Here is a 15035-nt window from a genome sequence, read left to right on the forward strand (position 1 = left end):
TATATGTTCCTATATTACAGTTTAAATGTAGATTTAAATTCATTATTTCAAAATTATACTAAATTCTTAAAATAGTATATTCATTGTCGACCGTTTTGTATATCATACCGAGATTTAATAGTATGATATATGAACATTTATCGTATAATCCAAAAAGTAACCACATACAGTGTTCAAATGAAAATTGAAATTACTCGTATACAGGCATTAAAAATAGATATAATATCTTGTACCTTTTTAAAAATATACTACGTGATATTTAAATAAGTATATTTAGTGTGATAATGTTGTAACCCTCCTTGTATGACTATACATGTACATTAAGATTCGAAACGGTGAAAATACATGCTAAGAATTTTTACTAATACCTTAGAAATTACTGGAGATTGCTATATGCCACGATTCCGTAATTACAGTCTAGACTGGAATAATTTTTAAGGTTAAACCTTTAGTTGAACTAGTTCTAAGAACCATTTTTGTTTCTGAATAAGTCACCTTCCATTTTTGTTTTACCTGCGTACGACATATATATGTGTGTATGTTATAATATGTATTCCTAGGTATGATCAGGTATATTTTATTTCCATTTGCTTTTACATCTTCATTTAAAAATGGACAGTAAAAAAACCTAGAGCATAGATGTACGGGGTTTCCATAATTCAAATCACAATCCAATTAATGGATGTCCTTACCTGATTGACAGTAAGACAATAGCAAATACCCGATATAGTCCACCGAATAGCAAATTGCCCGCGGCCAGGTAATTACAGGTGAGTTCGATGAATGGCGTTGTGTACAGGTAAATAACATCCTGGTCAAGGTATTGCATAACCATCAAACCAAAGGCATGGCTAATTATATATATATCATGTCGGTGTATCTACTCGTGTATCAATTAAAAATTGAAAGCGACCGCACGGTCTGAAAAAAAATAGTTTGTTTTGCTTAATATCTCAATATTTAGATCTTTTATAATATCAAAAGTAAATTCTTTCTACCACATGTTGAAACGTTTTACGGTATTGTAATAAATGTATCTCGATTTATTCGGTTAGCAACACACAACACAATGTTTGTAATGATAAATCATCGGTGTGTACGTATGTCAAGCATCATATCCTTGATGCTTTTAAGGATTTCTTCAATTGTTACGTAAAATTTCATTCTACAGTCACAAACTTTGCAATTCATAATGTATCAAAGATACAGACTACAGGAAAATATTATTTAATTAAAGCGTATTCGTTGCTGAACTCCTCGACAAAAAATCGGAAACTTTTATTTCTGTGTGGATTTTCTTTCATAAATACACGAAGATACCTGCTATTAGAGCATAAATTAGAGTATTTGAAACATCGAATTTCACTCTTTTAGTTATTTATATTCGAGACAAAGTTATTGTACGATTAACTTCACTCAAAAGTAATCATAAAAAAATCTTTGATCGGCTTTTCCTGTGACCGTCGATGTACGTGATAGCACATCAGTTAAAGTACAGCTATAAGCCACGGACTATTGTGACGTCACACGGTTTAGGGCTAGAAAATATGCATAATCGGGCGGTCAGAAAATTTGACCTCGATATCGGCGGTTTACAGGTTATTCCGGTCGCGCGCGGCACGGAGAGGTTTCTACACGGTCTAATAAAGCCATTTCCAGCATAAACTGAAATTATCATTTTTGACTGCATAAATCCTTTAATACAAATCATACAATCGGTTAATAAATAACTATTCTTCAACTGCCGCACATACTATTATCAAAATAAATCTTGGATTGTCATATAATAACCAACAGAAAATAAATGTTACATACGGATTACGTTTTACAAACGTTTGCAATGTCAACTGAAAATGAAGTCCTTAATATAAACAATTATTTCCACCCCTCCATTTTCATTCTTCCTGTTGTCAATGACTAAATCCTTCTTTCATTTTATAAAAATATGTGATATTACGTGTAACCTTCAAGGGATTTTACAAAGGATTTGGTTACAAAATTCTTACCATATAACGTTAAGTTTCAACGTTTAAACCTTGCAAGCTTGATTTGGATTTTTCCATATGGCATTATTATCGATTATTTATCCATGATAAGCTTCTAGTGTTTTCATTCGTTCTTTACCTGAATATGTTTGTACATTTGTTGTATATATTGGATTTTTTATTTTTCATCTGCTTAAATATACATTTTTGGGGTTATTATTTGAGGCAGCAGCTGTTAGGAATCTATCTTAAATTTTGAGTGAAATGTTCATCCCTACAATTAAATGTTCATGCCTGACAGAAAGGTCATGAGGCATCAGCAAACAGGTAGTTTCACTTTAATAAGGAAGGACGATACTTTTTATTTATTTCTTCTGATAGAGCAAGCTTATGGTTCAGCTTGTAAAATGTACGAGTATTGGACAACCATGTCTTACTGATCTCGCTATCGGAAAATTTTTATTTACACACCCATTCGTTTTAGTGTAAGTCTTCAGATCTTTCAAAGGCATTGTTATCCTGTTTTGATATCTTGCGCCAGGTTTCCTCAATGCATCTGTTAACCCATGACCATTCTACTTTATCAAAAGCTTTAGATTAATCTAGAAAACTTATCGCTCCTTCTGCATGACTGTTCTAAATCCGTATAGTCAAAAGCATCTTGGATAAGTATATTAATATCTGACATATTTGACAAAAAATAATAGTTTTTGTCCTAATTAATTATATCTTTTGGGCGAAATTGTATTCTATTAGCCAGAATGTGTGCCATAATTGTGTAATCGCCGTCTCATATTGTTGAATAATTTTTGTTCTCCTTTTGATATTACGTAATCATACTTTTAAAATGAGATTTAGAGAACGCATTAGAAGCATATATTTCTGTTAAAAAGAATTCCCGTTAATGAAGTGGAATTATCCATTACCAGCTAGACAAGGAACAAGACCATAGAACACGTAAAAAATAGTTCTGATAGAAAAAGATATAATTCATGGAAATAATTAGTATTAAATCGAATTGGTGTATATCTAAGGTACAACACTCATATTTACTTGTCTCCAGTTAGTCTTTTTGTATAGGCCTTTATTCCGTCATTCTATAGACTGTGGATTAATGGTTCACGGTGTTAAGCGATCGGCGTTCAGATCTGCATTGAAAATATGTTGATCAAACCCGATCATTAATTTATACACCTAATGGATCTAGACGGAAAGATAGGTTGACAAATTATGGTAAATGATAATAATTTTTCAATTAGATATATATTGAGGTGAGACTCCCTCACATAATTGTTTCTTCCGAAAGTACAATGTTTGTAGCTACCACCTTGATTTGATTCGCTTTGCAAACAAACCGCCTATCAGACATTTTTGTTTACGGAATCTGCTATGCAGCCTAAAAGTGATGTCACAATCAAATATGACGTTATTATAACTAATATCAGACTGGTAGCTATCCAATACAATATTTAAGGTTTTATTTCGTATCAACTGTGTTTTGTTATCCTGTACATATTGTGAAGTGTTGTAAATAAATAGTAAATATTACTTCAAGTGAATTTGTGGTGATTGGAAGAAAGAAAACAGAAGTAAAATGACTATAAATCGCGACTACTGGTGTCGAGAAGTGAAATTAGTCAAGGGAAAACACGAGTAGTAAAGAACGCGACAAATGGTGTTAGAAGTGGGAATATTCAGAAACACCAAACGCGACACAATATTACTATCATACTGGTGTAAAAACGACATTTTTGTCCATATACATGAACATTATTATTATGTGTATAAAGATTGATATCATTACATAATACCGAGTATTGTACCAATCGCAGTGTGAAAGCAGCTTGTACGAGTAGATATCTTCACTCCAGGCAAATATCACTTTGTTTTATTAATGTTTTTTTCACAGCATTCACTGATATGTAATGGGTTTAGCTATGATGAGTGATTTCTCTGTCAACCACTAAGGTATGAGAGCTCCAGTAAAACAATTACATGACTTTATTATGTCATGCGGAGTAATCGTGGCTTGCATTGTCGAAGACATCATCAATAATGGCGATCAACAGAAACATGTTCATTTTCTTGAAAATACCTCTTTTAATGCTATTATTTCAACTTTTCAGTTTGAATGTGAAAGAAAAACAATCATTTACTACTTATGAGGGTGTGGAAACGAAATTACCACCCTCGGGGAAATTCATGAATGTCCAGACTTCGGCAAGCATCGTATTAGACATTCATGAATTACCCGTCGATTGTGATTTCGTTGTCGCATTCCCTAGGTAGGAGAAGATTATATAAATCATTGATAGTTAACTTCATGAATCCATCCTTAATAATATTTTATTTTAAAACTAATCTAGCTGCAATCATTTCGTTTGCTACCTGGCATTATTAATATACATGTGAATGATCAAACAAAAGTGTGGCTATGTATATGTATGTCATTGAAGATAAAAAGATTACAAATGTAAACAGTCATTAAATCGTTCTAATGTGATATTGCATCATTGTTGTAGATGCATGTAGGGGGTTAGTGAATCAACGTAAATCTGTTGTTTTTACGTCATATTCATTTGCGATTGTTTGTGTAAAAGGAGTGGAAGCGCACAGAAAATAGAATGATATTGATACCACGTGGTATCGCGTGATGATTTGTTAGACACAGCAAAGTGAAAAGTGAATAACATGAAATGTTAATTTGTATTTAGATGTGACTTGTAACGTGGACACATTTCATATCCGATTGGTACATTCATGCCACAGTAACTTCACAACGTAATTACTTGATATTATCAATTATATACCGTTTCAGTGACAACAATTAGAAATTTACTTTTGTATTTACAAAATGAAAACATTTTTTTGAATCTCGTGTATAAATGTAATTTAAGGTTTTAGACCCTGTTTAAACTAGTGATATTTTGAATGCCTCTATATCACTTCTTAGGTATACTAGAACATAACTAAGTTGATAAAAAGTGCATCAGGCCTACCGGTATTACTGTTGACTCGAAAATTGTTATGTTATTTGATTTTTTTGTTTAGTGCACAAAGATGGGTAAATATTACTGTCACCAAATTATTTAGTTGGTAAAAAGTGTCTGTACATAGGGTCTAACCATAAGTATTACTGTTTACTTGTAGATTGTTGTGTTGTTTGACAAAGAATTATCTACGACTGAATTGTTTTACATATACATGTACCTATGTTAAGGCCAGATACATTCACACTTTTTATCAACAATGTTATGTTCAAGTATACCTAGGAAGTAATTGATAGGCATACAAGATGCCATTAGTCTAAACAGGTTCTAAAACCAAATTAATTATTATGCTACTATTGCTTTGTTGAAAATCAATATTTCAAAAAATTGCATGATGATAAACATACATATTATGGTCGTTACAGGTCGCCGAATAGCTGAACAGGACATGTACGTGATGATGGCAAAGCTGCTCAATACGTTCCGGATAGCCACACCGACAGACGCTTTAGGGCTTAAATTCCAAATCATTCAGACGCTTGATGCACATCCGAACAGAGACGTTAAAACATATAAAAGAGTACATTGATCTTAATAACGATACACATGATTATTTGACAATGTGAGGCTACGTGTACCCAAGTTCAACAACTTATCGTTCGGTAGCTTTATTGGTAATCGAATGGGACTTCAAATTGAAAAGTGAAATTAGGGTAGGTTTTATCAACCGTAACTTTTACTTTAATCAAAGAATGATTTTTTTTTTATTTTCATTATTTTTTCACTTATATTTTGCTTAATATGTATTCAATACAATAAGAAGAAAGTTGTTTTTTATTTTGTGCGCACATATACATAACAACTGCCTACGATAAATGCCAAACTCAGACATCTGACTTACAATGTACCAGTCTTACGCACAAGCGATCGAGCTAAAGAGAAGGTTAGCGCTAGATGTTTTCCCAAGCCGAGACGTATTTTCCGGCTTGTGTTTATCAGGGTTAGGTTTGTAAACTCATTGAATGAAAAATTTATGAGACGAGACTTGTAACTGACGGATAGTTAGCTGTCAATCAAACCGCACGTGACTTTGTATTTTGTTTTGTGTGTGCTCTGAAATTGGATAGAAGCATTTGAATTTGCGAGCACGGGGCGTGGCTATATTACGCTTGGCGATAGGTCAATCGTTCGCGTCGTTCACTAACTTAGGGTGTTATTTCTCAATTAACCGCAACAACATACGTTTCGAAGAATCTTAACGACGAATTGTGTTGCAATAATCTAACGGAAGGAGCCATTGTGTCTTCGAATCCGGACGTAATATCATTGAATCATGTCATGACGTCACAATGGATATCCTGTACAGCAAGGGATATATACTAAATGTATACACGGTACTACGTCGCTCGGGATATCAGACTGGTTAGGCGATGTACATATACATTGTATATATTTGCTTCTATGTTGGTATCGTCTGATTTTCTCATTACACGTAGTTGTAATTCATTTGTAACAATATTATGGTTGAATGGAGAAAGTTGTATCATTCAAAAATAGGTTCGTGTAAATCATCGTCAAAACATCAAATATTTCAGCGTCAACAAGAATACATTATGTGGATGAAAATGAAAACTAGTTATTAAGAAAACAAGAGTGGTACATTTCTCAACTTTGTTAATTGCACAGTAAGTGAAAGTATACAATGTTCTATATGAACAACCTTCATTATTATCACACAGTTATGTATTGTATTTATCAACCCATGGATAAATTGATTTTGATACAAATATATTTGCAATATTACCTGTAAAAAATCTGTTTAAAATAATTAATACAAAACATAACCTGCATTTGTATTAATTAATCTGTCAATTAAAAAGGTATTTTCATTCACTTGATATGCGTTCTTCACTTAAAATGATTTAATATTTGTTGAATATCAAAACTCCATATAAAGGGATAAAGGGAGGGAGGGGCATATGTTGTTAGCAAATGCGCTTGTTTCGCTATGGATGTAAAATAAATACAATTTATATTGATACAGTTTGTCCGTAACTATCATACTTTCGAAAAGATACAACTCAATTCTTAATGAGGTAACCATGATATTAATTTCCTGAAACAAACAATAAAAATGACAGATGATGCATAATTCATAATAATCTTAAATATGGAATAAGAAAATAAACTTTTAGTAAATTATATCAAAACAGTAATGGTCTTTTAAAATATCCTGAGATGGCATGGTGAGAAAACAATACATATTCAGCGCAGATTTCGTAAAAACGCTAGAATCCATTTTTTTCTATTACAAACCTTTAGCTATGAACTAACACACTCATGGCACTTTTACACTCAAACACAACACCTCTCAAACATAAAATTCATCATAATCTGCCTTCTCTCTCTCACACACACACTCACACACAAAAACACCTACATGCAATTGTCATGTCAAAACATGATATATTCGTCAAAACATTAATATCAATACTTGCCCAACCACAAGCTATCAAGTCCTATCAACTCGCACAACAAAACAACCAATATCACATACTGTAGGGAACATTCTGAGGACAAATGATAGCTGATTTCTAATTGTTTTTCCTCTTTACAATGCAACACAACACAAATTCATAATATCAATAAATCACTAATTGTTTTCTTTCATATTTTACAATGCGAAACATTCAAATTAAAATCTAATTTGTGAATAGTATCATCAAGTCACTTAATTAAATAATTAATAGTATCATAAATAATAAATAATATCAATAAATCCCTGAATTGTTTTTTCTTCGAATTCAATGGCTGTTCGACACCAAAACCATCTTTTACTTCCGTGTGTATTTAGCTTGCAATCATACTCGAGTCGATGCTGCACCAACTATGTATAGAATGTAAATCGTTGTATATATGTCTATGGATTTTTTTCATCTCTGTTGTTGCATTTAAAGAGGTGAGTACATACTGTTTGGTGAGCGTTATAATATATAGTTTCTCCACTGTAAAGAAATTTCGATGCGGTGACACACATACTGTAAATGGCAAAATACTCTTGCACGTAGCTTATACCCTAGCAACAGTGGTCTTCTCGGTACTAACAGTACTACCTCTTCTCCGACTTGAATAAATATTGGTTATTTTTTCAATCTGCAATAAAATAACATGAAACAATTAACCATTTGTATAATTATTGACATTTTTAGAATGAAAGTTATGCTAAAGAATAACTAATCCAACAATATAACAATTTGCTTCTTAAAATAATAACATAACTTGTTTTTACCTCTTCACGCCATATCTCACGTAAACTGCGAAGTGTTTACAATTATTTGTAAATAGGTTGTAGTCAAATGGTCCAACCATTGTCCCCGCTTTTTCTTTTATCTCAGATGGGTCTAAAGGCCTGAAAGTAAACACACACAAATCTATATAAATATATTATGCAAGTGAAACAATTACTTTAAAATTGAAAAGAGAGGAGAACTATCAATGTTTCAATTCAAAGTTTTGAGTTTCGAGTCAAAATGGTCGCGGTTTGTGTTCTCTGTTGCCTTGTTTTTTCAGTATGATAGTAAAGTTTGGAATACTCAGAATAGTTTGAAACATAATGGTGGGACTAATAGAATCTTACATGGGTCTGTGAAGTGGACAGGGATATCTCAACCCGAGTGAAAGATTTTGGCCGGTCAACCCGAGGCTTGCCGAGGGTTGACGGCCAAAATCTTTCACGAGGGTTGAGATATCCCTGTCCACTTCACAGACCCATGTTTGATTCTTTTTCTCTCATACTTAGTATCAAAAATGATGAAATTCCCCTTGGTTTCCAGCTTTTTCATGGCGCCATTATAGCAGGAACGTCGTTATGCGTCAAAATTGATGACGTCATCTACAATGCGCGGCGCAGTTACGCCGCATATATTGATGACGTCATGTTATTGCTAGCTCGTGTGAGCTGACTTACACCCCCCTGTGTAAGATAGGGATATCTTTTCCCTAACAACCGCGGGATATCCCTGTGAAGTATGGGAGAAATTAATGTCTTGTAATTAAGCATTATTATGATGTTGCCTATCATGACTACTTTAATGAATACTGCGATTCAAACTGTTCTGCATTATTTAATCTTAGCGCATTCGTAATCAGATTAAAATAATATTTCTACGGGTTGACGTGTAAGTTACGGTATCAAATTGAGCTGTAGTATGATTGAAATATGAATATCTGACTTCAGAAATGTTTTATAAATAACATGTTCTTGTTTTTCTACAATGAATCGGACATGCGTCTGTGTTACGTCAATTCTGATTTATTTAGAAACTCGATCGGATTCCGGTATTACCGACACGATGAAAAATATGCCTCCTTGGCTTCTACCTCAGAAACTGGTTAAAGGCTCTGACATTTTAGTAATAGTTATCATCATGTTGATTGCAATTTCGAATCTCCTTATAATTATCGTGTTCACCATATTTTTTCAGGTAATTAATACCATATCCTGAAATGACATGATCTATTAAAGAAACAGTTGGCACTTTTCTCGTTCTCGTTTATCAAATAAAATAGAATCATTTCATTCATACATACTTATGAAACTGGTCGATTTCATTGTTTCGTCTTGCTTGGGAACTGTTCTCAACGTTGGAGATGGGCTCTATCTTCACACAGACTTTGGGTTTACCGCAAAATTTACTACGGAAGATACGTGAATCACTCCTATCCTCATCATCACATGGAGTTACATGAATGATGATGTCATCACCTACAGAAGGTAAATAAATGAGAGTTAATTAAATCATATCACCTCACCCACATGTCCAAACGTAAAAACTAAAAACATACACGTATTCTTATAAAATTATTAACCGTATAGCCGTTCATTTTCAGGGAGATGATATTTTCACGATTTCGTTGAACCATATTGAAGTCGAGATATAATATATAAATATTGGTTTAAGTATACGTTATCACAAGATCGTGAAATTTTAGTTAACCAAAACAACATTTTCTGGAATTATATCAGTGTCGCACCAACCAAATGTTAACTAAATATATTGTATAATATATACCTAAGTAAACAGCCCAATGCTTATAAAAAAGTCTTGGAAATTCAATCAGGTCTCCTTCTAGAAACTTTTCAACTTCTCGAGGGCTGACATATGTTGACGCCATACACTATCGTCTAAGTCTGAAAAATAAAAATGGTACCTAAGATCAATCTTTTATAATAATGTTCTCCCACCTTTCACTAATTTGTCACGGGTTTTACCAGTGGGATTTTTTTTTCTTTTAACCCCCAGAGTATGATAGATTTGACCTTTTAAACTGGAAGTAGCGCCGGAACTTCTTCCGTTTACTATTCGTCGTCTGCTATTTTTAAACAACGATTTTAACCAGACAACCTTCTTAACTTCATAACGAAGATGGTTGACGAAAGGAGCTGTATGTGGTAATGGAATAAAGGGCCAGGTAAATGGAACTATTCGCCCTATTGGTACTTACTAAATGTTAAAAGTACACATATTTGATACCGTGAACGTTGTCAGTACAGCCAAACTTGAACGAGTTAAAGGGCTACCAGGTGAGTATTTTGACTTTACGATAGATGATTTCTTGGTTGATTACAACACACAAGATAATTCCCCATCTACAATCAGATCTACTAATACTGTATAACGAGTAATTGTCGCCACTCTCAACGCCATTTATACCCAAATATGTTTAATTTTTGCCATTGAAAGACAATCCTCAACCTCAAAGCCTCGATTTGTGGTATGAGTTAATCACTGCGAAAACTACAATAAAATTACAAAATTCTGTGCAATATAAATGTGTGACATTTAAGCAGAAAATGACAAAGACTTGTTCACGAAATTCCTGTCACTGAGCTTAACTCATACCTGTCGAAATGTTTTATATGTGTGCGCCCAAAAGAAAGTTCCAAGTTCCAGCCAGGATATTTAAGAGGGATGATGGGGGCCATTTGAGAGATACTTAAAGAGACGCAGGAATGGCATGGCATAAGTCTAGTTATTGGCTACGGGTTGTCTGGTATGCGAGAGCCACTACAATCGAACAAAAAGATTTGGAAAAAATGATTTGGAAATACATGTACATAACAAACGCTTAGCTGAAAAATAGATGCAAACATATATTTATGAAATTCAATCTGTCTCCCAACTTTAGAAATGAAACAACGATCCGCGGGGGATTTCCTCATATTGGTACAAAACGCGTGTTTTTGTAGTAAAAACGTAGTAAAACAGGTCACGTGGTTATACCTTATTCATGCCATTGGCCGAAATATAGAATAGAATAGTTGGTAACTAGTAATCACGTAATTGTGTGTTTACCATTAAATATAATGATTTCTCTGACCTGTTATTTGATATATAAAATTTGGTCTTTTAACGGAGATCTGATTTTCTTTGTGTTATATTTATCTAATCTAAAACCAGAAGCAGGTAAATAGAAATGTAGAATTCTACGAATTCAGCCGGGGGTAGCCGATCTTCGCTGATCCTAGATTAGACGGTTTGACCGACTGAATTGTCAATTCGCATTTATAGATAAAACGTGGAAATTGCGGTTTTATAACTCATTTCAGTCCATTATTTATAGTATAAAAGTACTTATTTTGGAGTGTACATATTTTTAAATAAATCATTTTTTTCGACAAATGGCAAGCAAACTATCACTCTATTTGAAAGAAAACACACAAGAACATAATGTTATTCTATATTTCAGCCAATGGCATGAATGAGGTATACGCACGTGACTTGTTTTTTTACTATAAAAATAGATTGAGATATAGAGTTATTAAATTTAATGGGGTTCCGACATTGGAGGTAAAACCACGTCCTGGGATAATTATCATCCCAAAGGTTGAACCAATATTATATTTTGTACATGGCCAGACCGTAATAAAAATCCGTTATGCCTTTATATAAGGTGTTACGAGCAAAAATAACAGAAATGAAAAACCAGCAGCTATTTTCAAAACACAATTTAAATATATTTTTATTATACAGAGATGGTTTACAATATCTTAAGTAATTAATGATGTTACAAGACTAATACAAGACTTTAAAGTGTTACTTGTCTGTATGCGAATGTCATGGTATAATCCTTGATCCTTCCAGTTTCCTAATTAATAATGTTCACAAATTTACGAGGAAAATTAATGTCCACAGATAATTTGTAAAGTTTCAGGCAATATGAATAAATCCACACAATGCGTTGTAACAATTCACAGATAGTCACAATAGCTCTCCCAATTTAATCTAACATGGTGCTTTACAATTCTTGATATGTCTAATTAGCCTTGGACAGCTGGAGTACATATATTGCTAAACCCTAATTCAAGAATATTGGAGAACCTTCTACTTCTAGAAATATCTAACTAAAACAATAAACAAATATACACACAGAACTTTCTGGAAATAGATCATTCTAGATCCCTACTTATAATCACGTGATAATATTCTAGAAAGTTCTATAACCTCTCCACAGCAGACAGACAAGCGAAAGCTTTAATATCAGCCAAATCTGTGTCGTTTTCATACACACTTGAGAATCTGGAGAAGTTTGACGTCATATAATACTTGGCCTAACACGCTCCCGTTACATTGTTACATTGTACAAACTATGAAAAGCTTTCCAACTACTGTAACAATAACTAGCCATTTTATCTCGCTCCTGTAACGAATGTGTCCAATGCACAGTACGGAGTCCAGTTACACCTTATGATTTCAAAATAGTTTGTGTTCTAGGCGTCTACAATCACAGGCGGAGCATTTTCAAATTCATTTCTATATAGCCACATTATCAGTCAGCCAGGTCTAAAGCGACATCGTATCGTAAACGATTCGGTAGGTGAATATGAATGAGTACAGAGGTTGACAATGAATGACGTCACTGTCGTGTCTTTTCTGTGTAAGTTTCGTGTCTTTTCTCTATAGACATAGACTACCATAGACGTATACTTTTAAGCGATTTGAAATTTAAAATGAACAATGTCTAATGTGTTATATATCAATATATTATTAAGTGATTTGCAATAAATATTTGGAAATTGTTCCATGTTTTCTTGCGTAAGAATTATTTATTGCCGTATAAGATGAATTTCTTCATTGTGGATTTATGCGTTGGTCATTTTTTGTTTACATAAGAATGCCAATCTCGATATAAAATTTAATAAATGGCGAAAGAGAAATAATATTTCACGTGTAACCTTCAAGGGATATTATAAAGGACTTGGTCACCAAACTCTTAGCATATAGCGTTAAATGTTAACGTTTCAACTCTGCAAGCTTGATTTGGATTTTTGTTTTCATATGGCATTATTATCGATTTATATGCAAACAGTTTAGAGGAAATATTTATACCTGAATAGCAATTGTTGCGACAAATTCCACTCATTTCCTGATACGCTTCCCTAATACAACGTCTTGTCACTACAGTACAAATGTCTATCAATGCATTGTTAATTTGTATGTCACTGAAATGATATCCAATTATATTGGTTGATTGGTCAAAAAGATGTTTAATTATCTATTTATATAAGATGGAAAAACCATAGCTATTTTTAGATCATTATTTCATCATTATTAAACATTTCAATGAAATGAGCAGCGATACAAAGGTTCAAAGGTCATCGTCTACACTCTTAAATGCGAAACATGATATACATGTAACTGTTGATACATAGATGCTGTAGATAAAATATGACATTGTGCATATACCAAATGATTACGGACATACTCCATTATCGTCTTATAGTACTTGATACAATCCTAGTGTTTTCACTCGTTCTTTACCTAGATATACTTATATGTATTGATTTTTTTCCTATCTTTTTATTACACATTTTTTCTTGGTTAATTTTGAAGCAGCAGCTGTTCGGAATCTATCTAAAATATTGAATGAAATGCTCATCCCTACAATTAAATGAGCACCCCTACAATTAAATGAGCAAACAAGTAGCTTCACTGTAATAAGGAAGGTCGATACTTTTAATACTTCAATTTCTTCTGATAGACCAAGCTATTGGTTCAGCATGTAAAATGTACCAGTATTGGACGACCATGTCTTACTGACATCGCTATCGGGAAATAATTATTTATATATCCATTCCTTAGTGTCTGCCTTCAAATCTTTCAAAATCATTATTATTCAGTTTTGATGTCTTGTGCCTAGTTTCCTCTATGAATAACATCTTTTGGGCGAGGTTTTATTCTATTAGCCAGAGTATGTGTCATAATTGTGTAATCGCCGTCTCAAATTGTTGAATCATTTTTGTTCTCGTTTTGATACTTTTAAAATGAGATTTAGAAAACGCATTAGAAGCATACATTTCTGTTAGAAAATCTAACATTTAGAATCATCAAATACAAGCTAGACAAGGGACAAGACCATAGAACACGACAAAAATAGTTCTGATAGAAAAAGATATATTTCATGGAAAGAATTATTATTGCATCCATTGGTGTACATCTGAGGTACATCACTCACAATCTAACATGATAATTATCTAATATTAACTTGTCTTCAGTTAATCCGTAATCCGCATCGTTCTGCTGTTCTGTCTTCTTTACGTATAGGCCTTCACCGCCTTCATTTCGTACTTCTATAGGGAACAAAATAAACAACTAAATATTTGCACTAAAAATCCTGAAATTCTAATATTATTACTTATTCCTTATCAAAATTGATATTTTGAACTTATTCTCAATATGAATTTCCAAATTGATATCATGGTTATCTAGGAATGATTGCCTGTCAGAAAACATTTCTACTTTTGAAATTCATAATTAGCCAGCCAATCAGCGGCGGGTTAAAATTCTATCCTGGGCTCAATACACAGGGGCCATTTCGAAGGTCTTTTTTATTTAGTTGATTGTTCCATACAGTCTGCATATCGGGTAAGTAAAAATACAAGTAAATTATTTTATTCCTAAGTTCCTATTTTAAAACATACAATGTAAATCAATATGACTATCATACCGATGTGAAAACGACATTTCCGTCCATATACATGAACAGTATGTGTATAAAG

The 15035-nt window shown here is 33.0% G+C and overlaps 1 protein-coding gene across 4 annotated transcripts; it reads right to left on the reverse strand.

The window, feature by feature from the left end:
- Positions 1-6632: 6632 nt before the first annotated feature.
- Positions 6633-13907, reverse strand: LOC138321889 (phospholipase A and acyltransferase 1-like). Of its 4 annotated transcripts, none has more exons than XM_069265897.1 (5): positions 12077-13907; positions 10048-10166; positions 9566-9740; positions 8265-8384; positions 6633-8128 (listed from the first exon to the last, which is right to left on the reverse strand). In XM_069265897.1, the coding sequence occupies exons 2-5, from the start codon at positions 10148-10150 to the stop codon at positions 8116-8118; spliced, it is 411 nt and encodes a 136-aa protein (XP_069121998.1). In that variant the 5' UTR covers positions 10151-10166; positions 12077-13907; the 3' UTR covers positions 6633-8115. The 4 variants fall into 4 exon arrangements, with proteins under 4 accessions (XP_069121998.1, XP_069121996.1, XP_069121997.1 ...); XM_069265895.1 differs by having other exon boundaries at positions 10879-13907; XM_069265896.1 differs by having other exon boundaries at positions 10048-11043; positions 12077-13906.
- Between the last annotated feature and the right edge of the window lie 1128 nt (positions 13908-15035).

The sequence above is a fragment of the Argopecten irradians genome, chromosome 4 (genome assembly GCF_041381155.1).
Source record: "Argopecten irradians isolate NY chromosome 4, Ai_NY, whole genome shotgun sequence".
Taxonomy (NCBI): domain Eukaryota; kingdom Metazoa; phylum Mollusca; class Bivalvia; order Pectinida; family Pectinidae; genus Argopecten; species Argopecten irradians.